The sequence below is a fragment of the Orcinus orca genome, chromosome 1 (genome assembly GCF_937001465.1).
Source record: "Orcinus orca chromosome 1, mOrcOrc1.1, whole genome shotgun sequence".
NCBI classification, from domain to species: domain Eukaryota; kingdom Metazoa; phylum Chordata; class Mammalia; order Artiodactyla; family Delphinidae; genus Orcinus; species Orcinus orca.
In genome coordinates, this window is record NC_064559.1 from 34934767 (window position 1) to 34959446 (window position 24680).

General features: G+C 50.8%; 1 protein-coding gene across 19 annotated transcripts in view; it reads left to right on the forward strand.

The window, feature by feature from the left end:
• Nucleotides 1–24680, forward strand: part of NFASC (neurofascin) — a 189161-nt gene that overhangs the window by 110910 nt on the left and 53571 nt on the right. For 9 of the 19 annotated variants that reach the window (XM_033410440.2, XM_049707375.1, XM_049707361.1 and 6 more), the window contains exons 3-7: nucleotides 2770–2940; nucleotides 9671–9776; nucleotides 11550–11746; nucleotides 12216–12338; nucleotides 15477–15647. In XM_033410440.2, coding sequence (XP_033266331.1) covers nucleotides 2850–2940; nucleotides 9671–9776; nucleotides 11550–11746; nucleotides 12216–12338; nucleotides 15477–15647 — 688 coding nt within the window. In that variant the 5' untranslated portion in view covers nucleotides 2770–2849. Of the gene's footprint in view, nucleotides 1–2769; nucleotides 2941–9031; nucleotides 9050–9670; nucleotides 9777–11549; nucleotides 11747–12215; nucleotides 12339–15476; nucleotides 15648–20169; nucleotides 20221–24680 lie in introns of all 19 variants that reach the window. The other 10 variants (XM_049707373.1, XM_049707394.1, XM_049707400.1 and 7 more) reach the window with 3 other exon arrangements.

Sequence of the window (24680 nt, forward strand, 5' to 3'; positions counted from 1 at the left end):
CTACATGCTCTTTAAATTATCTTCCTTTTTAAAGACTTTATTGGAAAAATTGAATTCCAGGAGAAGAGAGAGAGAGAATTGTCAAACAGCTAAACGTGATTATTTCTCTGTTCTTTTCCTGCTGTGTTTTTAAATTGTGAGTTAAAGACGCCCCAAATAATTGGACTTTCTTCTTGCCAATGTGTATCTAGTTAATGAATAGCTTCTGGCTTCCCGTTTCCATCAAGATTCCCAGAATAAGATATCCTTCTCTTTCCCATCACTTCCTACCACTTGGCAGCTCCTGAACAAAACATGGCGGTCATGGAGCCAAGACTGGAGCCATCCCCACTGTCCTCCTGGAAGGAAAGCTGAACCTCCCCCCGGTGCCGGTTCCCTCAGCACTAAGGTTGCAGTTGGATAACCTGAGTCGAGTCTTTGGAAATGCAGGAGCCACAGAGAGGCATTCGCAGACTCTTTTTGAGACAGTGTGAGGATCATCTTAGGAGAAAGAACCAAAGACCTGCTGTGATGCCTTCCAGCCAGACAGTCCCCGCCTTGGGACATTTTGTACTTTCTTAACTCTCTTACAGCTGGATGGTTCCCTGGCCAGAGAGCAGTGCCTGTGTAGGGAGGGAATTTTGTCCTCCGCTGATTGGAAGCCTTCGCAGTTTGCTGCCCAGGTCCAAAGCCTGTGTTCTCCTGCGCCGCCTGGTGGTTTTGTGGGGAAACAGGTTTAAAACATGTGATCCAAGTGGTTTATTATTTTATTTGCTCATTTTTCATCCAAAATAATATTTGCTCATTTTTATTTGCTCATTTCATTCATCCAAAACCATCACATGGTTTTGAGTGCCTGCTATGTTTTAGGCACTATGCTGTATTCCAGGAATCACAAGACGAGGCACCTTCCCTTACAGTACCTTCCTTTCTATAGGGGGTACAGACTAGTGACTTTTAGAGTACTTTTAGAATACAAAGTGACAAGTGCTATAATAGGGGGTCATGAGTGGTGTTCAGGAGCGCAGACAAGGGGGCACATAAGTCATACTTAGCATAGCCTAATGAGAGAAGGCAGGTGCAAAGAGTGTTCTAGACAGAAGTTAACCTGTGCAGAAGTCAGCACAACAGAGCATTATGCACTGAAAGACCTGGTAGAAGACCCATGGTGGCCGGAACACAGAACACGAGGGGATGGTGATAAGAAATGACCTTGCGGACGGGGCTGCATCATGCAGGGCTCCTGAGCCATTTCACGGGCTTCAGCTTCAACTTAGGAGCAGCAGTGAGCTAGTGAGTTTGACTAGGGGAGTGGCATATTTATACTTGCATTTGAGGAGTAAGCACTCTGGTTGTGGATGGAGAATGAACCAGAGAGGCAAGTGTAGACGTGGGGAGAGACCACTTAGGAAGCTGTTGCAGTAATTGGCGTGAAACAGTGGTGCCCAAAACCAAGGAGGAAGCAATGGGAAAGGAGACCAGCAGATGGAGTCCAGAAATACACATGAGGTTGGAGGCTGGTATTGAGCCCAGCTTCCAGGAAAGAAATTGCTGCAATCTGAATCAGCATCCTCTAGTTTGCTCACATCCCGGCACAGGGCATGCCTTACACCCTCAGTCTGGAAAGCTGCGAGACGGTGGGGTTGTACAGGTGATAGAGGCTTCGTTTTGCTGCCAAATTGTTTTAAACAATGTGTCCATTTGCTAGATGGCTGTTGGTCCAGCAAAGCTGGAGGAATTGTGGGGAAACTGCCTCCCACTGTCCTCTTTGCTTTCTTTGGCCCCATGGTAGGTAGAACAGCAAAATGGACCCGTTTTTACAACTCGGTGTTTCCGAGCCTCGGGCAGTTTTATAGCTCAGTATCTGAGCCTCAGCTTAGGCCATGCTTGCTCTTCTCTCTCAGGACAAGGGGAAAAGGGTTTGTCTCTCAAGGACCTGTTCCAGGCTCCTTGGACAGCCATTTTTAACCCTTACCCCTGTAAGCCCTGGAATGACGTCCGGTGCTTGAGGATGTGAACATCGTGCTGTCATAAATGTTGCTTATTCTACCAACCTTCCTGGAGCCTCCTGTCCTGGGCCCTCATCTCAGCACTGCCTTTATCTCTTAAGGGACAACATCAGGGACCACCGCCAAATATTTAGCTGCACAAAGTATTTGCAGAAATCATTCATTTACAAAAAGTCTCTGGGGCAACCAAGTTTTCACTTACCAAACTTCCGGCCCACAGTGCGCTCCCCTCCCCCTCTCTCTGGGTCAAAGGACAGCACTGTGATCTTGTCTCTGTGCTGCTACCCCAGACACACTCGGCCTCGGGTCCACTCATCACACATGGTTCATAGAGGCTGTGAGATTGGTGCATTTCCTGCTGGCTCAGTGCATGACACCTTCTAGGTGCTGGACCTAGGAGCCAGTGTTTGTTTTCATGACTGTTCTATGCTGAGTTGTCCTTCCTTCTGGAATACTGGTTCTCCACAGGGGGTGGTTTTGCCCTCCAGGGGACAGTTGTCAATGTCTGGAGACGTTTTTTGATTGGAGGCAGGAGTGAGCTCTACTGGCATCTAGTGGGTAGAGGCCAGGAATGCTGCTCAACGTGCTACAATACCCAAGACAGTTCCCCACACAGAGACTCACTGGGTCCCCAGAGTCAATAGTGCAAGGTTAAGAAACCCTGTATTAGAACATAGGTCTATATCCAAGGGGACCCTTGAGTCCTCGAGGCCCTGTAGGATTGCGGGAGCAAACCAAGAGTTCAAGAAAAACTCACCTGTCGTCACATTTCTTTCCACAGCTGAGCTCTGTCCGGGAGGCCCAGTTACAGCGGCTGGAGGCTGTGGGCCAGGGAGCAGGGAGCGAGGCCCAGTGCTCAGGATGGCCAGGCAGCAGCCACCGCCCTGGGTCCACACAGCCTTCCTCTTCTGCCTGCTCAGCCTCAGCGGGGCCATCGAGATTCCCATGGATCGTGAGTCCTGCGCTGTCCTCTTTTATTCTCCTGATTTGTGGCAGAGGAATTGGAGGGTAGGGAAGGTCAGGGGAGAGTGAAGACCATTCAGAGAAGTTTGGGGATGGGGAAGCAGTGGCTTCTGGATTCAGAGCTGGGTTTCCCTCCGAAGAATCGATGCAGGTGGCCTCATAGTTGGGGCCCTGAGACCTTGAGTCGCAGTGCCGTCTCTCAGGGCCATGGCTGCGAGGATGGCTGCCTGGAGCCTGCTGAGTGGGACCAGAGCCGGCAGAGTTTGGAAGTCTAGTGTCACTGGGGAGTTCTTCCCTCCACACCCCTCCCTGGGCCCTCCGTCGTCTTGACTTACCTATCGAAGTAGAGTTTCCAGGGGCCGAGCGTGGTGGACAGCTCTTATTTGCCTTTCTCGTATGTCCAGGTCCTCTTGGCTGAAGTGATGAGGAGGACAGATGGCCTGGGAGGGTTGAGAAGGAGATTACTTTTGCAAAAGACTGTGGCTAAATGAGACATTAAAATAGAGCCCCATTATAATGTCACCGTGGGAGAACCGGGCATGGATTCCTTCTGTTTCTTTTCAACTTTCCCATGGTAAAGTTGAAAAGTAAAATCCATGGCATCTGTTTACCATGGTGGGGGAATTATTCGGCCATCAGGATCATAAAGTAAAGCTTAAAATGCTGATCTAATAGCCATGTCTCCAGCAACCGTATCTGGTGTTGCATTCGTAAATGGCCCGTTGACTGGCAGCCATGCTCCTTGGCTCTGCATTTAGATGTGTACCACCTTTGCCACAATTCTGACACTTCTGCCAGAAAGTCTTGGCATCCCGGTGCTATGAGGTAGACATACCACCTCTGTCCCCTGTTCCCTGCTTCTAGGAATAGATGGGGCCCACGTGATGCCAGCATTGACTTGGGCTCTCTCCAGGTGACAGGTGTCTGGGGAGGGGTGAGAGAGTGATATAGCCTCCAAGAAGTCCCCACTGAGCTCTCCAAAACCAGCCCCTGGGGCCTGGAATTAGCACAGCTTGGAGAAGAGTTGCAGGTATCTCTGCTCCCCGCCCCCGACTTCACCAGTAATAGTTGCTCAGAGGAGTGGGTGCTGGACGGAGGAGGCCAGGAGAAACTCTAAGTTGGACCCTGAGCAAGATGGACAAGGTCCCTACTGCCCTCCCTGTGGCCCCAACGTGTGTATGTGTGTACTTGTGTACGTGTGTGTGTGTGCGCACTCGCACGCACGCACTTAGGGAGGGAGGGAGAGGGGAGTTGTAAAGGGGACTGTTCCCATGGAGACCATCTGCACTGCTGGCTCAAGGATAGTTTCTCATTAACAGTCCCAGGCAGATAGTCTAATAAGAAGCATGATAAGGCCTCGTCCTTGGAGAGGAGAGGGGCTGCAGAGGAAATTGCGTTATGAAGGAAGTGGTGAAGGCTCATTTCTCTTCTGCCGCTTCTCCTCACTCACTCACCTGCCACTTTGATCCCCGGGGCTGGTGGTGAGGGGTTCCTGCAAGGTGAACCTGTAAACAGATGGCTTTGATGTCTGTGTTAGGAATCTGGAGTCCTATAGCTCAGCCATGCCCCGGGCAGGACCCCCCGCAGTCAGTCTCTCCAGAGCACCACCTGTGGGCCAGAGAGCTGCCAGGACCCTGAGGAGGGTCTGCAGGACCCCTTCCCATGTGTTCACGAGAACTCAGGTCCCTACTTGCTCAAGGTCACACAGCAGACGGGTGATGGACTCATGGAAAGAACCCAGGCCTCTTGGATCCCCAGTCTGGCACGACATGCCGCACCCCTACGTCTGGTAATCTGCCCCCTTTTAGCTCCTCTTGGAGCCCCCATTATTCTCCCTGGAGTAGCAGCTACCGTGTGCTTAATAGAGAGCTAAGAGCTTCCCAGGCATCATCTCCCATGATTGTCACAGCGAATCCATGAAGTAGGTATTATCCTTAGCTGACAGGTTAGAAATCTGAGGAGCAGAGAAACAAAGCTGTTTTCTCCTGCTCATAGTGGGGGGGCCAGTGTTCCTCTGAATGAAGAGGTGAGTCCTTCTGCAAAGCCACTCCCAGTGCCCTGGGCTGTGCACTCCTGCCGCTGCCGCTGGAGCCTGCCTCATACATACTTGTGCCTCCCTGGTTGCTGCAGGCACAGTGGCTGTGGCGGCGACGTCTCCAGACTGAGTCTACAAAAGCTGAATGCAAGGCAAGAGTGAGGCAAGCCCTTCAGAGAATACCCAGTTGCCATGGGAAGAAGTCCTCTTCAGCCAGGATTTTCCCTCCCCCTGGGCCCAGGATAGACGCCCCCCAGATTATCTGAGCCCATCCTTCCATCTCACCCTGGGCTGAGCCCCAGTGGAATGGGCTGGGGAAAGATCGGGCTTTCTCCCCTCCACCCCCAGCTTTATTGAGATATTATTGACATGTATGTCAGTTTAAGGTGTACAACTCGATGATTTGATGCACATACACAGTAGGAAATGGTCACCAGAATAGGGTGAGTTAACACCTCCGTCTCCTCACATAGTTACCTTTTGTGTGTGTGGTGATAACTTTGAAGGTCTCTCATAACAATTTACAAGTATATAGTGCAGTACAGTTAATTATCGTTGCTACGCTGTACATGAGATCCTCAGAACTTATCCATCTTGTAGCTGAAAGTTTGTGCCCCTTGGCCAGCATCCCCCTACTTGCCCCACCCCCGGCCCCTGGCAACCACCATCCTACTCCCTATTTCTTTCAGTTTGACTTTTTTAGATTCTACATATAAGTGAGAACACACAGTATTTGTCTTTCTCTGACTTATTTTCACTTAGCATAATGACCTCAGGGTCCATCCATGTTGTTGCAAAAGGCAGGAGAGGTATCTGCACCCCGATGTTCATGCAGCATTGCTCACAATAGCCAACGGGAACCACCTCAGATCAGGCACTCGTAACTTTCTCTGTGTGTTGGCTGGAAGGGACTGAGAGGCTCAGGCCAGAGGCTCCCCGGCCCGGCATGCCCTCCACTAGCTTCCCCTTTGCGAGGGCGTTGTCTGTGCCTTAAGGACCAGGGCGCTGCTTCTGCCCTGGGGAGCTTGGGTGCAGCAGGCTTCCTGGAACGGACCCCCGGGCCGAGGCACAATCCTTCATTGAACACTCGGCCTCCCGTTCCCACTGCTCTGCCAGCCGAGTCACATGTACCCCAACTCTCACCACCCCAAGCAGAACAGCATGACCTTTGGAAAAAGCAAAGGGTTGCCCTGTCCACCGGAGTGATGTTGCCAGAAAAGTGAGTCTGCTGGCAGCTTGCCCCTCTGTCTCCCTCCCCACATCAAAGAACTCGGCATTTTTCTCCTAGGAACCCACAGAGGAGGGCCCTGGGGTAGGAGAAACACTTCCTCCTCACTGTCATCCCAGGCAGTGAAGCTGCAGGACACCTCAGCAAAGCACACACACATACACACACACTCCATTCTCCAAGGGATGACTGCTTTGGTGGTAGATATCAGAGCCAGGGAAAGAAAAGTGGTTCATGAATAAAGAAACCTTGCAGACTGGGCAGGCATCTGCCTCACCCCCTGCAGAGACCATTGGAAGACTTTTCCTCCCCCTTGGAAGTCAAAAGAGCAAATTCATTCTCCACTTGACATCGTCATCCAGCAACTTCCATAGAAGGAGAGAGGGCAAGTGGTGTGACACGGGGGGCAGGGGCGTTCCCGGGACTAGATGGGTCGCCTTTGTCCCTAGGCAGGCTGTCCTCGCTGTCTTCTCCCTGTGGCGGCATATCCTCTGGGTTGATTGTGTCCCTGTGATAAACCCCTTGGTAGCACCATGGTGGCTGCAGATGTCATTACCTCTTTAGGCAAGTAGTTTCTCAGGAGGTCCCCGGCCTGACTTCAGTGTGGGGCTGGGGACAGCATCCTGAGCGTCTCCCCGCCCCCAAGCTCTGTCCAAAGTGTCGAGGAGAACAGAGTGCCAAGACCCTACCAGACTAGCTCATCTCTCCGGCCAAGGATGGATTTGCAAAAAGAGCTCTCGACCAGCAGTGGGAGAGCTGATTCTCATTCCTATTCTGCAGCAAACTTCCTATGTGACCTTAACTGAGTGACTTCCCTTCCAAGAACCTGAGATTCCCTGGGCAACGTCTAGGGCTGTTTCCATTGAACTGGCCTTTATATAAAAGAGGCTGGAAGCCCATGTGGGCAAAGCAGATCCTTTGTCAGGCTTTCCATCCAGGGTGAGGCCAGAGTCCTCAAATGGATAGGAGGACCCAAGAGACGTCGACTGGGTCTTGAGTTGAAGAACCCAGGGGTCTGGGCTGGTTGTCAAAGGAGTAGGTCAGGTGTCAGCCCTGCTGCTCCAGACAATGGTCCCTTACCCCCAGCTCCCCCTCCCTGCCCAGCCCCACTGATTTTCCAGAATTACCTTTCTTGGGCCGTGGCAGGGAAATCATAGAGGGTGAAGATGCTGCAGTGGGGCGCTCCACAGAGCCTGTGTTCAGAAACCACAGATTTCTGCTGTTCCCCTGGACTTTTCTTTTCCTTTTTGTTTCCTGCCAGGGCTGCCCCAGGCACATGGTAAAGCAGATAAAATTTCTCTTCAGTGCCCGAACAGGCCACACAACCCTGGCCCAGTGAAAGAATTGTTTTGAACCTCTCCATAAGCCTTACTCTCAACACTTTCACTTCCTGATAGCATGTGTAGCAGGGCCCTCATCCCTGCTACCCTCCGTCTCCCCTCTCTGTCTCCCTTCTCTCTCCTGTGGCTCCTGTTGCATCTCTTAGTCCCGTCTTAACTCTGCCTTCTCCAGGCCGCCCCCTCTCCGAGCCCCTAAACTCCCCTTGCATAGCTCACTGCGGTCAAGTCAGAAAGCTTTGAGGTCACCGTGGCTCAGCCTTCCCCCAGGAAGCGATCACTCGGAAAAGGTCAGCTCACAACACCGGCGGTGTCTGACATCCCCACCAGCATGAAATAAGAATGGCATACAGTAATATAATCATGTGATACATATATTGTATAATTGTAAGGGAAAAAGTAAAAAAGTTATAGCAACACATGTTCTCTTTTCTGCAGACAAATTTTAACCAAGCCCTTCTCCCCCCCGAGAGTATACCCTCTAAAACCTCTGAAACCTTGCTATTCCAAGTGTGGTCCACAGACCACCAGCACCGGCGTCACCTGGCTGCTTGTCAAAAAGGCAGAAGCTCAGACCCCGCCCAGACCTACTGAGTCAGAACCTGCATTTTAACCAGACCCCCCTGCAAGGTGATTCTCATGCTTCTCAAAGTGTGAGAAGCCCAAACCCCAAACATACGCACACCTGTACATGAGCACATGCACATCTCAGGTGAGCGCCGGGGAAAATTTGTGCCACCTGCCTCTTTACCTTCTTTGTAAAAAGCACAGAAAGGAGTGGTGGGCTCTGCTTCATTCCCAGAGTTTTTCAGAAGCAGCGTTTCCCTAGAACAATGTACTTCTGCCATGAGCAGACGACGATAATTCATCCGTCCCTCGAGTTTTCCAAAGGATGGCAAAGGAGGAGACCATGAGGAGAGAAGGTGCTTTCAGGTGTGAAAGAGAAGAAGGTGTAGAGGGAGGAGTGAGGCCTGTGGACCTGGCTGGGCCCTCGGGCTTCCCCCTGTAGCGGTGGTTCAGATCCACTCCTTCCCTGGTGCCCCCCAGCCTCACCCTTGCACCCTTGGCTAAGGAACCCACTTTTCTCGGGGGCATCTGGAGATGACAGGCTGCATCTTCGGACCCCAGCCTCTTCTGAGCAACATTGCCACTCCTGATGGGAGACATCCCTGGAGACGTCATCATTTGGTCAGAAGGTGGTCATTCTGCTCAACTGCGCAGTCTGGTCTCCTGGGGGAGGCATCACCTTCTCCGTGAAGCACTTGCCGGGTCTGTCCCCACCCCTGTTTGGCTATTCACGGAGTTCCGCAGCTGGGAGGAGACAGCCTGCACACTGCCCTCCCCAGGCCTGCCTCGCCCTCTCCCTGTATGCTGGGGTGTGAGGCCACCTGGGCCATCAGTCGTGTCCGACCACAGATAACCGATAACCGTTGTCTTCTTTTCTCCCCCCTCACAATGCTAACCCATCGGGAACTAACAGCAAGCATTCAGAATGAGCGTAAGTCCCCTGGGCGCCTGTCTGCACTTGTGCCTCCGGGAGTTAGGAGGGCAGCAAGGAGGGGCGGGAAAAGGCCAGGGCAGAGATCCCTGGAGAACTTTGGAGTCCGGGACTGGGAATGAGAGGAGCTGGCTCTTTAGCTGCAGACAAGTAAGTCCCTGGGAGGGCTTCTGGGGACTGAAGCATCTTTCAGCTCCAGCCTCACCACAGTTTGGCCAACTGTTGATCCTCCAGGGCTCAGAAGGTTGTGGAAATGGCCGCTAGGTTCTGGAAATCGAGCAGCTTTTGGCTCCTTTATTCATTCAACAAACATTTGTCAAGAACTGTTGTACACTAGGCATCGTACTAAGCACTGGAGTACAAGAATGAGTAAAACAAAAGCCTGGCCTTCAGTTTCTCACAAAGATATTATGAGATCTTAAAGGGATTCTTCTTATGCTTAGTCCTTGACACACACCCCCTTTCCTGCAGCGCCGTTTAAGGAGCTGGGTCTCTAGAATGGGGCGCTGTTCACCCCCCGCTTGCCTGCTTGTCTGTGTGGCTCCTGAAGCTCTTAATTTCAGCCGCTCCCCAAGGGCAGGTCCCTGCAGCCCTGACTGCCCACTGTGTGTGCCGTTGCAGTGTCCCAGCCCCCAACCATCACCAAGCAGTCAGTGAAGGAGCACATCGTGGATCCCCGCGATAACATCTTGATTGAGTGCGAAGCAAAAGGGAACCCTGCCCCCAGGTGAGTGTACTGGCAGGTAAATCCAAGCTGGGTGGAGGGAAAGGGGCCTGCGAAGAGGGCATTTAAACCGTCCCCTTCCCCCTGGGTCTGATGATAGTTGAAGCAGCTGAGAAATTAACTGTATCCATTCAAAAAATGTCCATTAGGCACCCACAAGGTAGAAGGTACAATTTGGATAGCCAGGAAATTTAGCTGATGAGGACACTGGGGGCCAGAAAACTCAACTGGCTTAAGTTCACGCCAAAAAGCCAGGACTAGGTATTAAGTTTTCCGACTTTGAGTCAAACATTCTTCCCACTGCCTATGTTCCCAGCAGCCACCCCATGCTTAGGTTATAGGAAGTTCCTCTTCAGGCTAACTTGAGTCTTTCACTCTGAGCTCGTCTCTACTTATTTATGTGCACATCAGGATCACATGAGGTGTCAGCAGACATGAGTTGCAAGCCTGCTGTGCCAGGCTCTGTGTGAGATGTTCCTCACACTGTCTGTTCAATCACCTCACTACTGTTTGGGGAAGGACTCGTGTCCTGGTGAAGAGGCCGTAAAGTGGAGGCACAGAGATGTGAAGTACCCGATCCCAGGCCTCTGACTGCCCAGGCCAGGTTCGTTTCTACCAAGTGATAAGCGTTGGTGATAAGGATGCAGGACGCGTCCACCACCTTCAAAACAGCATCCACAGGCCGGAGCTTTCAGGAGCCTCATGCTGGATTCAGACCCAGACGTGACAGGCCCCCATGTAGAGTGTGTCTGTCAGCAGGAGAAATGAGGCGGGTGGAGCCTGCCTCAGGTGTGTGGCATCTTGCTTCTGCCTCCCTCCCCGGGTGTGCCTGAGATGGTCTGGCCCAGAGCTGTGAGCCCGGGAGCAAGCAGGGCCTCTCTTGCCCATGACGGGAGAAGCAGGAGTCACCCTGAAAAGTCAGGCAGGGCACTGGTGACCTTGCTTCTGAGGTTTGGTCTTTCTTCCACGGTCCTTCGCAGGAACAATGACTCTGAGACACCGAGCAGCCGCTATGGCTCCTGCTTCTTTTACTTAAGTCCTGGGCAGCTGCAGACACACGTCCCCCCAGGAGAAGCAGGGATGTTCTAGTCTCTCCACCCCGGGGCTCAGTCTTATTAAGGCTGCCCTTTCTTTCAAAATTGCTCCTCCCGAAATGTACAGCCACCGTTTTATAATCTGCATCCACTGATCTCTTCATAATCAGTGGATCTTTAATCTTTATAATCTGCATCCAAGATCTCTTACCTATGCAGCGGCATAGGTAACCCGGGCCATTTCGATTATCAAGTAGAAGACACAGGAGGAACAGGGCTGGCTCTCGCTAATGTGTTCCGGTCACAGGGAATAGGAATTTGGGTTTGCATTCCTAGTTGGAGGCTGGGAATGCTTGGGGGTGGAAGTCGCAGCTGACTCTGGATTTAAAAACTCAAAATTGCTGCCTACTCCTCTAAAGAGCACAGCCCCCAGGGGCTACTTGGTATCTGTCACTTAGAGCCATGACTCCCAGCCTGGGTTGGGTAAAACTACTAATGTCAGGGACCTGCCCCAGGGGTTCACCTGGGTGGGACCCGGGTCCTGGCATTTTATCAGGCATTCCAGCAGGTCCTGCTGCTCAGCCAGGGCTGGGACCCATTGGTCTGGAGGAACAGTTATGGGCCTGAGTCAGCGTCTAGGGCCCTGAGATTCTGACCTGGAGCTCAGAGCCTGGAGCCCACCCTGCTGCTCTTCGCTGTCCCTGCCCACCCCCCTCCAACCCACCCCCTTCATTGTCCACAGCTTCCACTGGACTCGCAACAGTAGGTTCTTCAACATCGCCAAGGACCCCCGGGTGTCGATGAGGAGGAGGTCTGGTACCCTGGTGATCGACTTCCGCAGTGGCGGGCGGCCAGAGGAGTATGAGGGGGAATACCAGTGCTTTGCCCGCAACAAGTTTGGCACGGCCCTGTCCAATAGGATCCGCCTGCAGGTGTCCAGTGAGTGCATGGGGCAGGCCCAGGATGCCCTGGGTCAGTGGAGGGCAGGGCATGGCGGGTCATTCCAGAAGGGTTGCCCCACCCTTGTCCTGCAGGTACCTTGGTGCCCCACGTGTCCTGCTTGCTTTTCTGCCTCTGAGCAGGGGTTCACCTCCCCCAACTCAAAAAGATTCCTTGGAAAAGAAGTTTCCAAAACGGTCGTGAACAACTTCACTGGCCACTCCGGGCGCAGGGCGGGGAAGGAGAAGAGGCTTTAAGGATGTGCATCCAGTCACATGAAATAGGCCTCTCCCGCCTCTCCAGGGCTGCGCCTCGCTTGGACTCACAGGCCCCGTTCCTCTCTCATGCCTCCCTTGTTCTCCCATTTCCTCCTCTCTTTGCCCTCCTTGCGTGCCAGCCTCTAACCCTGCTCCTTGCCCCAGCCCAGCCACCACTCTCATCGGATCCTCCTTTGTCTGTTTCTCCCTAGAATCTCCTCTGTGGCCCAAGGAAAACCTAGACCCTGTCGTCGTTCAAGAAGGTGCTCCCTTGACGCTCCAGTGCAACCCCCCACCTGGACTTCCGTCCCCAGTCATCTTCTGGATGAGCAGCTGTAAGTCTTGGGGGCCTGGTGTTTTATTTCTCTTTTAATCTTAGGGAGTGTTAAATGGGGAGGGGTCTTCCCAAGGCTAGACGACCTTGACTTGTGAGAAGCAGATATAAGGTGGCCATGTGGCAGAGGACCCCGGCTTTGCAGAGAGAGGTTGCTAGGGCTCACTTTTTAGCCTGGCTGCTATTAGCTGTGTGATCTTGAACAAGCTGCTTAACATCTCTGGGCCTCAGTTTCCTCCTCTGGAAAAAATAGGGCTGGTAATCGTACTTATCTAATAGAATTATTGTAAGGATAAATGAGTTAATACATCCAAAGTGCTTAGAACAGGGCCAGACACACAATAAGTGCTCAGTAATATTTGTGAGGATTAAAAAGAGGAAGAGCAAAAGGAATGGGATGGAGGAGAAACTGATTTTCAGTCGGCCAATTGAAGGCAGGTTGAAACCAAGCCTCCTCTTTCAGTCTTTGGTGCAGCTGGATTTACTCCGATTCACTCTTCTTGTAGGACAGAAGCGGGATTCAGGAATGAAACTTCTGATAAAGGAGTGATGGGGAGACAGGATGTTTGGAGTCGGGGACAGAGTACATCATTCAGAGCTTGTCCTGGCTCAGTTTTGGACAGAGGCTCACTTAACTGCTCTGGACCGATGTTTATTCCTGTGTTTTCAGTCAAATAAAGGGAGAGGGCATTATGAAGATGGATAGAAGACTGCTATCTATCTGAGCATCACCCTGGCTTCCTTCCTCCCTCCCTCCCTTCCTGAATACCTCCCATCCCCTCCTTCCCCTCCTCCTTCCCTATCTATCCATCCTTTCATCAATCTATAGATACTCCTCCCTGTCACCCATCATTCTCTCCATCCCTGAATTTTTTTTTTAATATTTATTTGGCTGCGCCGGGTCTTAGTTGCGGCACGTGGGATCTTCTTTGCCACGTGCGGGATCTTCCTTGCAGCATGCGAACTCTTAGTTGCGGCATGTGGGCTCTAGTTTCCTGACCAGGGATCGAACCTGGGTCCCCTGCACTGGGAGTGTGGAGTCCTAGCCACTGGACCACCAGGGAAGTCCCCATCTCTGAATTCTTATTAGCCTGCTTCCAAAAGAGGCTGCTTTCAATTGTTTTGCGAGGTGAGGATGGCTTTGTGCTCAATCATTGTCCCTGCCTTGCCTCATCACCGTGAGTGTATGTGGGCGACAGCCTGGAGGGTTGGTTTGTTAGCTAACAGTTCAGACTGTCCTCTCGTCCCCCGCCATCACACCAAGTTGTGTCCATGCTACCTCCTGAGCAAATCTCACGGCCCTCCTCTTTCCATCCTCTCTAGCATCTACCCAGCACAGGCCACCGTCGGCTTTTCCCTGGGTTAGAGTAATCATCTGTACCTGGCCTCCCCTGTCTTTCTAAAAATGTAAAACTGATTCATTCATGCTCAGAGTCCTTCATTGCCTCCTCATCACTTCCCATAAAGTCCAGACCCCTTTCCCTGGCACGCAGCTCCTGACGTGGTCCCCTCTGACTCTCCAGCCCTCCCCCTACCCCCGGCCTCTCCCCACCCCCACTCCCCTGCTCAGGCTGTGGATTCTTAACATTAGCACACACTGTTCCTGCTGCTTAGAAACCACTTAGGTCCTTTCCCTTCTGCCTGGTAAATGTCATGCAGCCTTCAAGTGTCAGCTCAAGCCCCAGAATGGACTGAGTGCTCCTTCTCTCAGCTCATCCCCTTCTCATCTGGGGCTTCCCACGCACCACACTGCATTGCATTTATCTGCTGTCTCTTCTACTAGACCGAAGGTGCTTTGAGGGTAGGAACTGTCTTTCTTTTTTTTTTTTTTTTTTTTGTGGTACACGGGCCTCTCACTGTTGTGGCCTCTCCCGTTGTGGAGCACAGGCTCCGGACGTGCAGGCTCAGCGACCATGGCTCACAGGCCCAGCCGCACCGCGGCACGTGGGATCTTCCCGGATCGGGGCACAAACCCGTGTCCCCTGCATCGGCAGGCGGACTCTCAACCACTGCGCCACCAGGGAAGCCTGGAACTGTCTTTCTTATCTCTCTGTCTTTCAGCAGTGCCTAGCACAGTGCCTGACGCCTACAGTAAATCTTTGATAAATGAATTGAAAAGCTCACCAGCCCATCATTGGAAAGTTGGCATCATTAACCTTTAAGAAATGCTTTAAGAAATGGTGACTTGATAAACAACAAGGTCCTACTGTATAGCACAGGGAACTATATTCAATACCTTATAATAACCTATAATGGAAAAAGAATCTGACAAAGTATTATATATATATATATATATATATATATATATATATATAAAACTGAATCACTTTGCTGTATACCTGAAAATAGCACAACATTGTAAAATAAATAAAAAAATAAAATAGAACCACTTTTCAAGAGAAAAAAAAAGAGAAATGGTGACTTGAGAAACAGTCGTCAGGGATGAGAATGAGATACCTGTGAGCAGTCAGCCTTATTAAGTATACTTTTTTAAACCTAACAGCCTAAAAACCTGATCATTTGAGTTTACAGATGCAGTGCTTGAAAGAAACGTAGATTATGTTGTCAGCATTCTCAGCCACTCCTATGATGTCATTAATTCTAAAAAGCACACATTTTCATATTTTAACATCTCTAAAATTGGAAGGTGTCCTAAAATTGTTCGTATGCATCATTGATTGGTATACCTCTTACAATTATAATTGGTGGTGCTTTTTCTTTCTTGGGGATGAGTAGACATTTAAAAAATAAAACAGGTGAACTTGACTCCCAGTTTGGGGAGCATCTGAAGGATTGTGTTTCCTCCCTCTGGCCTCGGAGCCAGTCAGATCTTTTGTGGCATGAATAGGAGATAGAAAAGCACGGTCACGGAGCCTGAGCATGGTGGGCAGGCAGGTCTGAATCGAAATCCTACTCCCCTCTCACTGCTTTTGCAACCCAGATCATGTTAAATCCTCTGCTTTCTTATCCTTAAAATGGGAATAAGCCCTGCCTCAGAGTTGAAAGGATTAAATCAAATAATGTCAAGCTCCCAGCCCCCACCTGGCCCTCTGTAGGTGCTCAATTACCAGAACTATGATGATTTTTATTACTGTTATCGTTACTGCTAACCTCCCACTGTACCTCTGCTTCCTTATAGCCATGGAGCCCATCACCCAAGACAAGCGTGTCTCCCAGGGCCATAACGGAGACCTGTATTTCTCTAATGTGATGCTGCAGGACATGCAGACGGACTACAGCTGCAATGCCCGCTTCCACTTCACCCACACCATCCAGCAGAAGAACCCATTCAACCTCAAAGTCCTTACCAGTAAGTGCAGGCCCCTGCCCGGGGCTGGGAGCTGGGGGCTGGGGGCAGCAGCCCGCTGAGCCCAAGCGGCCCCTGGCACCTGGGTCTGGGAAGAGCCTTGTCCCCAATCTTGACCTAGAAATCCTTGCAGCTCATTGTGCCTGAGTGACTTTAGCTGCTCTTCAGCCACATCTCTTGATTCTGGAGCCTTGAGTTAAACTTGGTCCTACTCCACACCAGCGCTTCTCAAATTTTGGTGGAATCAGAATCACCTGGCAGGCTTCCCTGGTGGCACAGTGGTTGAGAATCTGCCTGCCAACGCAGGGGACATGGGTTCGAGCCCTGGTCTGGGAAGATCCCACATGCCGCGGAGCAACTGGGCCCGTGAGCCACAATTACTGAGCCTGCGCGTCTGGAGCCTGTGTTCTGCAACAACAGAGGCCGCGATAGTGAGAGACCCGCGCACCGCGATTAAGAGTGGCCCCCGCTTGCCGCAACTAGAGAAAGCCCTCGCACAGAAACGAAGACCCAACACAGCCATAAATAAATAAATAATTAAAAAAAAAAAAAAAAAAAGAATCACCTGGCAAACTTGGCACCCGTACCTAAGCCTAGCCCTCTCCTGCCCGGCAGTCTGGGGCCTCTTTGGTCTTCATTAGTTCTCCAGGTGTTTAGGGACACACCACAATTTGAGAAGCACTGCTGTAAGTGGTCATCCACCATCGCTCTCATGCAGCCAGCTTGATTATTTCTAGTCTTTGTTTGGTTATCTTTATTTCTAGAAGAAAGCAACAGTATGGAATATCCACGTTAGTGAGTACAGCAAAATGAATTGTGTTTGATTCTGTAATAAGTATATGCTGGACCATGTGGAGTCTCTGTGTTTAAAAGTTGCAGGTTTATCTTTTAGTTTTATTTGTTTTCAGTTTTATTCCCTGATTCTGTTTGGCTGGTATCAGAGTGAATCAGCATTTCCTGACCCATTTTAGCATTGTGAACCTCCACCAGGAGAGAAAGAAGACAGTCAGGTCAGAGAGACACTTTTTTTGCCAGGTGCCAGCCGGCCTGGAGCTTTGGCTGCAAAGTCCTCAGCCTGCTCAGGACATTGAAAGTGGCTGTGTTGGTTTATACCATGGATTTGTAACTTGCCTTCTGTAGAAAAGCCCCCCATAGACCTTCGTCTGTCTGACCCAGCTCTGAGTGTTGTTTTCAATGCCAGGGGCAGAGGCGGTCATGGGGGAGGCCAGGCAGAGGGCCCCACGTGGGCGCGGGCAGTTTCCGCAGGTCGAAGGAAAGAGGCTGAGCCCTGGCTTCCCGGAGCGCCCCCCGGAAGTGGGTGGGTGATTGATGACGCCTCCTGGGTGGGCGCAGGCGGTGGGGGAGAGGCGCGGGTGAGCTCACCCCTCGGTCAGGACAGGTGGGCTCTTCTCTCCCCACCAGTTCCTGCTAGTGATGGGAACCCCTGGTGCTGAGAGTCAGCCCTGCCCCACGCTCCGTCTCCACCGCAGCACGGAGGGGACCCACAAGAAGCAGCGTCCCTTCCGTTCCCCTTCTCCTGTTGTGGTCCTTTTCTTTCTTCCTTTCTCTTCATGTCTTCCCTTTTCTTTTTCACTTCCTTCTTCACTGTTTCGCCTCCCTCTTTCTTTCTCTCTTCTTTTCCCCTCTCATCTTTCTCTCTTTGAACCCCGTTTCACCCTCCTCTAATTCTCCCTCTCCTGCCTGTACAGCTCCCCACACACTGCTCTGAGTTGCCCGTGCTCTGGTAGCCAACACGATGGCCAGCAACCCAGGGACAAGCCCCCCTTGTTCCTGGCAGGGTCGCCCAGCTCCGATCCACTTGCTACCTGTTCCCTGGTTTTCTTATTCCGGACCCAGGCCCAGAGAGGACCCCTGCAAAGAAAGTTGGGTTGTCTGAGATGTCGCCTCAGTGCAGGGGCGATCGCCTGCCAGCTGGCTGAGCTGGGGAGGACAGTGTGGTCTGCCCAGGGCCTCAGAGGGGCCTCCGGAGCCAGGACAGAGCAGGCAGCCTTGGGCAGTGGGAGAGACAGGAGTACGAAGAGCAAGATGCTCCCTGGATAGCCTTCAGTGCCATCACCTTGAAGTCTGCCTGCTGTTTGCGGACTGAGTCAGGGGACCATCTGCAGTCCTGAGCAGAGGCCCTCACTGTTACACGGGGTAGAAGCAGGGAGGTAGAGGTGGGGAAGAGCCTTCCTCTGTGGAATTAAGCAGCTGGAGATTTCAACAACATTTACAAGTTGAACTTTCCAGAAACATCCTTTTCCCTACCAGAGGAGGTAAGGGATGTTTGTTTCTGCTTCATTTCTGGGTCCCCTACTCCACTGAAATCGCTTTCCCCCAAATGCTGAGAAACCCCCTGGGTGATGGGAACAGAACCCTGTCGGCTTCCTGGAGTTCTCCCAAGGGCAGCTTTGGCCAGGAGCAAGTTCTGGGCATCCGAGCCAGCCCAGAATTGGGCACAGTTGCTTAAAATAACTCAGTTGTGCTCTCTCTGCTTTCCTGCCTGGAAAGGACACAAGCTTTTTCTTGTACCTTCAGAACCAGGTCTGGGGGTGGGAGACAAAACAGACAAGTTGGGACAGCTTCAAAGACTGTTCTCACCAGGGTTTTCTTTCACAGTCTGCCCATTGGGGAAGAACTACATCTCATCACAGCCCAGTTTTTATTACCTGCATTAAAGGAAGAAGAGAAAGGGATCTAATACCAAATACTGGGCAATATAAAGTCATTTTAAAATTTTGTTTTGGGATGCAGTCAAAGACAAACAGTGAAGTCGGAGTAACAAAGAGATGCCTGTCCCACTTTGTCCACACCACCCAGGCACCGGGCGCCTCCTGGGGACAAAAGGCAGCCGTGGTGAGGGAGGAGGGATGGCCCTGAGGCGGACGGTGGAGCGCTAACCCTGCTTCCTTCTAATGTCTGTCGTCTCAGGGACCTTCTTAAAGGAGTCAGAAAGTCTCCCTAAATCTCTCAGATGTGCTCCAGAATCCACAAACCAAGAGGTCAATCCTGAGCTTGGTCACTTCTGTTTCACCTCGTGGCACTGGGAGCATGAAGCAAGGGCCCTTTCACCTGTGTGTGCCCTGTCCTCCCCAGGAGGGGGACGTCACCACCCAAGGCCAGTTGCTGCCCCTCCCGCCCCTTTGCCACCCTGTCCCTTCTTTCCACTGCAGATCAGTTCCCACCTTTAGCTCCAGATAAACCCACGCCAGCTTCCCAAACGCAGGCTAGGTCTTTTACAACTTGCTCCATTTTAAAGGATGGTTCTGAATAATGAAACTCCTTCTAGCAGGTGTTAAGCAAATTTGCGATGCAGCGCAATGCGGGTCCCAGAAAAGAGCTCGCCTTGCCTCCCTGGCATGAGTGGTAACAGGATTTGATCTGTCTTCAAATATGCAAATGTTCTGGCAGCACCTCTCCCCCCTCAGGCAGCTGGGCTCAGTCCAGGCTTCTCAGGGCCGTCTGCTTGGCTTCCAGTCGGCTGTTCCACTCCCCACCCTCTGTTGGTACTGTCAAAACTTGAACCCAGTAGCTGGAAGGGGACAGTGATAGGAGAATGAAAATCTACTTAAGGATGTTGGCATGATGGTGCCCTATTCCAGAATGCCTTTTTCACTGAGGATGAAATGCCCAAAGGTTTTAATTACGTAACGTTGGAGCCCACTGATGTTGTTCCTTAAGGAATGGCTTCATCCCAAGCTAGTCTAGAGAGCTCTGAACCTCTGTCTTCGTCTGCAGGCCTTTCCCTGTTCTAAGTGTAGAACTCACAGCTCACACTCTCTCCCCTGTCCCAGGCGGCCTTTCTAATCCTAAAATCTGAACCTCAGCCTGGCCGTCCCCACCTCCCTGGACCACTCCTCACCTCCTCAGAAGGAGGCCTTTCTGCCAACAGACACATCTCGGAGACCAGGGCGGTGCCCCCCTGGACAGGTTGGGGGGTGTTTGTTGCTGGTCAGCGCATGATTGCTGGACAATGCCAAGGGTCTCTCTGTCCCACTCTGTTGATGATCTGTTTCTCTCTGTCTTGTCCCCTCATTTACCTCCCACCCCTTGCAAGTTAACTTCTGCTCAGGTAGGGTTTTGCTCTTGCCCCAGGGCTCACTAACACTCCTTTCTCTTCAGCGACCCCAGGAGCTGGCCTGATCCAGAGTCCTGGGAACTGAGGATTTTGGTGGGAAAGAGTTGTTCCAGTTGCTGCGGGATACCACTAATTCTTATCTCATTTGTTTGAAAACATAGTAGGACCAAGCAATTAAAGGTCAAGCCTAATTTCTTTATTAAAAAAGAAACACTATTGCCTTCTTTTGCAGGATTTAACCTTTTCTTCCCTTTCGGGGGCTGTTTTGTGTTGCTTGTTCTTCACCAAGCCCATTTCCTTTCCAAATATGCTGTGTGTTTCCTTTGCAAAAGACCACTCGTGCTCCCTGGTTGTTTTGTGGCTTTGCATTTCTGTTGTTCTCTCCCGTTTATGCCTCCATGACCTCTCCGTGGTCCCTGTTTGCTCACCCTCTTTTGTTTATTGCAGACCACCCCTATAATGACTCGTCCTTAAGAAACCACCCTGACATGTACAGTGGTGAGTCGCCGTGGTAACCTTGGGAGTAACCTTGCCGGTCCTAACCCCAGTTTGCCTAACTTGACTGATACCATGCCATTAACTCACACTGGGTACCGAGTCTGACAGTTGGCCAGGTCAAGATACCAAGGCGCCACCTCTAGAGCGCTGCTCACGGGGAGGAAGGTGGCCAGCGTGGGAGGGGAGGTGCGAACCCTTCGAATGTGCCAGCCTCCAGTCTGAGTTCTGGACAAGTTGGTCAAGCCAGGGTAGGACTTCAAAAGAGCTTCTTGGAGGGTTCAGTAGAAACTTAGGAATCAGTGGTGGATGGATGGAGAATACCTGAGGATAGGGAGTTCCCACAGGCAGGAGGAAAGGGGAGGTCTCGTCTCTATCGGTGGTTTAAAGAACACAGAAAGCTTTGTAGTGTGTGCTTAGCTAGCTCTTAAGTGTCTGGATGTGAATTGCCTGCACTGGCCTCTAGCCTTAGTTACTGGGGTACCATTTCACAGGTCCCATATCCCTTTAAAATCCATCTGGGAAATAGGAGGAAGAGTCTAGCTCTGAGTTCTCTTTCAAGGTAAGTATAAAAGAAGTTGGACCATCCACTGCAATCTATCACCTGGGTCTCTTCCCTGCTGTGGGAGTGCATGCAAATCCAGTGCCCATCCACCCACACATTTGCAAGTCATGGAATAATTTCCATGAGGCCTATTTCTAACTCATCACACAACTGGTTGCTCAAGCTGATTAGTAGAGTAATTGGCTGTTTCCACGCCTGAGCTACCCCCAACCATGGCTCAAGAATGTCTTGTTTTCCTTGAGCAGCCAGAGGAATCCTCATTTGCTGGCTCTGGAGAGGCAGCTGGCTCCCATCATCAGTTATGCCTCGGAAGCTGAGGCTGCAGGTCCCCAGGGGGGTCATTGTGGGCTCAAATAGATAGGAAGTGTCTGTATTGTGATGTGCTAATATAAACAATGATCGGTGTCTGGACTCAGGGGTGGGAAGAGGGAGTGAGAGCCAGCGAGAGTGGCAAAGGCTTTAACTTGGCACCGGGCAACCAGAGCCACATTGAGATCCTGCCAAAGAGATTTACTGCCCGAGGAAGCAGGGGACCTTTGTTGGATTCGGGGCATTGTTTGTTTTCAAAATAATGGGGCCAACCACCATTGTGTCAAGAGCCCCAGAGCATTGGTGTGGAATGTGCCTTTTTCTCAATTGGACTCCGGGTAATCTGTTATGGAAGTATTCTTAAAGCTGGAGTCTATCAAAGCCAGAAGGTCTCTTAGAGGCTATCTGGTCCAAGCTCCTTGCTTTATATAAGACAAGCCACTGAGGGGGACATGCATACAGAGTTGTTTTATCAATTATATAAGTTTAAGCGATTCTAGCCATTTAAACCAGTTTGTGACCAGTGGTAGATGTTATTGTAAGTGAATAAGTAGGAGTTATAAGAATCATCCAGGGCTATGAAACCAAGCAAAACTCACAAGAGCTCAGAATAAGATGGACCTCATCTCCTCAATCCAAGGTAGAATGGGGCTGACCAAGTATGACCCCAGCTGGAAAGGGTATAAAGTCAAAGTGAGGTACATGTTGAACAAAGGACAGCTAACTCGAATGCTTCTAGAAAGAAACAGAAAGTGAAAAGAAAGGAAAGAAGATAAGGTCCTTCCTGAGTTCAGGGAGCTGGACAGAGAGACACGGTATGATGAACAGTACCCAGTACACCTCTGAACTTGGCTTTGAAGTATGCCTCTTTTGTAACAGTAGGGCCAGCCCATGGCTGTACTTTGTCCTAGTGATCTCTATAGTGGTTTGGTATCCTCTGAACATATACCAGATGCCTCCTGACCTGCTAAGTAGCAGGGGGAAGCTGGTCTGAAAATTGTAACTTGCCACTTAGGATTCATCCAGGAAAGGAGAAAGGAAGATAAGGATGTGTGCTGTGAGGCAGACTGCCTTGAATTAAACTCAGCCTCCAGGACATACCATTGAGTGACCTTGGGCAAGTCATTTAGTGTGTCAGACCTGTAATCTCCTCATCTGTAAAATGGGTGTATTACCTGCCCCGAAGGCTTGTTGTGAAGCTTAAACAGGATAATGTGCTTGTGTTCCTAGTGTGGTGTCAGACGCAGCAATGATTAATAAATGTTACCATTATCGGTGTTAAAGGCTTGGTGTTGACTATATCAAGTACAGTTGTTCTTTGCCTCTAAAATTAAGAGGGACGTGGAGAACTTGAAGAGAAGCTTAGGGGAGAGAGGCAGGCACAATTATGGGAAGAAAGTACTACGGAGGGAGAAATTTTAGGGCAGACTAGCTTTCCAGAAAGCTTTTCAGATTCTCAGCTATGCTGAGAACTGGATAAGAAAAAGCTCCAACTACAGCATGAGGGATTTGGGTTAGATTTATGGAAGAGATTTCCTTGGCAGTAGAAGGTATCAAATTTACTAGACAAAGAGTTTTTCTTGTCTTCTGGGGTTGTTTTGTCAGCCGTTTCTAGAGCCAGAGAGGTGGTGAGATGCCAGGGATCCAGGCCCATGAGTTCTCAGTTCTGAGAATCACAAGTTGCTAAAGGTAGGATCCAGCCGCCCCTAAAAGCTGTTTGTGGATTTCAGATACATCTGATTCATTGAACTCTCTTCTGCTGACACACAGTACTTGACAGAGGGGGAGCAACTCGGGTTTTCAGCAATTTTGACCCGTACTTTTGCAGGACACGATTGAGGCATTTTTCAGGGGCTCTTTAAAGCCAAGGTGGTTGAGGCAGACGTGTCTGCTGACGTCCCCCTGCTGACCAGATTTCCCTGGAAACTGATGAGCCTGCTCTTGTACCACATCTTGTGAGAGGCAGGAGAGGATGGACTGCCCTTGGCCTAGAGGTCAGATGGGCCTGCATGGGAAGCTCTTCCCCAGTCCTCACAGACGTGAGCTTTAGCATCTGGGTTCTGAGATGCTCAGATATCAGGTCCAGCCCTGAAGATATGGGAGAGTCAGGGAAGCGTCATCAAGCTGGAGAGGCTGGGATCCCCACCTCTGAGAAGGTGGCGGGATCCTATGATGCCCTAAAAGACTCTGTCATCTTCCACCATATAGAGTCTCTAGAGTAATCAGTCGCCTTTGTCTCCGACCCTCCTTCTGGGTCTACGTCTCCAGGGAAAGAAATGAGCTACCCTCCCTTGGGAGCAGTGGCTCCTAAAACCACCAGCTGGATTATCCTTTGTAAATTTTCCTGCAAATCCCTTTCATGTAAGACCACATTTTTTTCACGATCTCCCCTTTGGGTCCAGTTTTCTCATCCCTTAATGATACCATGTGTCACCCTGCCTCCTGTTCAAGCTTTCTGTGGCTTTAACAATCCAGCTGAGATGTCTTTGGAGCCTCTTAATGTCCAGCCCAGCTTCTGTTTTTCCAGTTTGGGCCTGACTTGATTTAATAGCCATTGAGGAGAGATAGAATCTCAGCTGAGATGGTAAGAACAATATTTGAGAAAAGCATCACGGAAGAGTTTCACCAGAGCAGCTCATTAAGACAAAAATATCTTTCTCCTTTACGTCTTTGGCCCTTGAATTTTGGTTTTCTTTGGTTTGAGTACAAAAACTCTTCCCAAAGCTGACTGTCAGAAGTAGGAACAAGTAGGGTATCCATCTTTAAAGAGAGAGGCGATATAGAACAGATGCTAGAACACAAGCTTTGACACCAGACGGTCCACAGTCCAAAATCTAACTGGCTTGTGACCTCGGCAAGTCTGTTGACTCCACTGAGCCTCAGTTTCCTCTGTGGAAAATGGGAGTAATACCCCCCAAGTTTGCCGAGAGGATCGAACGTGATGATGGTGATGGAGATGGAGCCCAGCCCCAGCGCTCGGCCCATAGTAAACGGCCAAGTGGCGGCCTGATTATTACCTCTGCTTTAGGATGTTCTTCCCTGTAGTTTTGAACTTTGGCTCATTTCCCAGTAGCTTCTCCTCCTTTGGAACAACTCTGTGGCTGCTAGCCCACATCCTACAATTGAAGGATTGCTGTAACCTTTTTATAGTCACAGCTGCAGTGTGTCAAGGCAGCCACAGCAGCCGTCGGTGTTCATTTCCCCCTTTCCTGTACTTAATGCTTTGCTGGTCGTGTGTACTTGCAGGGCTGCACGCCATGGTGCGAATTAAATGTCCACAGGGTCACAGATTGGTTTCTGCAGGTTTTGTTCCCATGTGGAAGGAGTATGCCGACTGAGCTTCCACGTAACCCCACGGTTTGCAGCTCTCCCAGATTCACCAAACCGGCACCAGAGCCTCCTGCCATCAAATCTTCTCCTCATGTGCCCCTGACCTTGTGTTGTCTGACCATGTGGGTGATTCCGGGATGATGGGTGGGAGGAAGCTGCTGCTTTGGTATCAGGCTTCTTCGGTACTGAGAGCTGGATGCTATAAGAGTTATAGACGGTAACCAATTAACCACATAATGGCTTAACCCCTTCAGTGGCC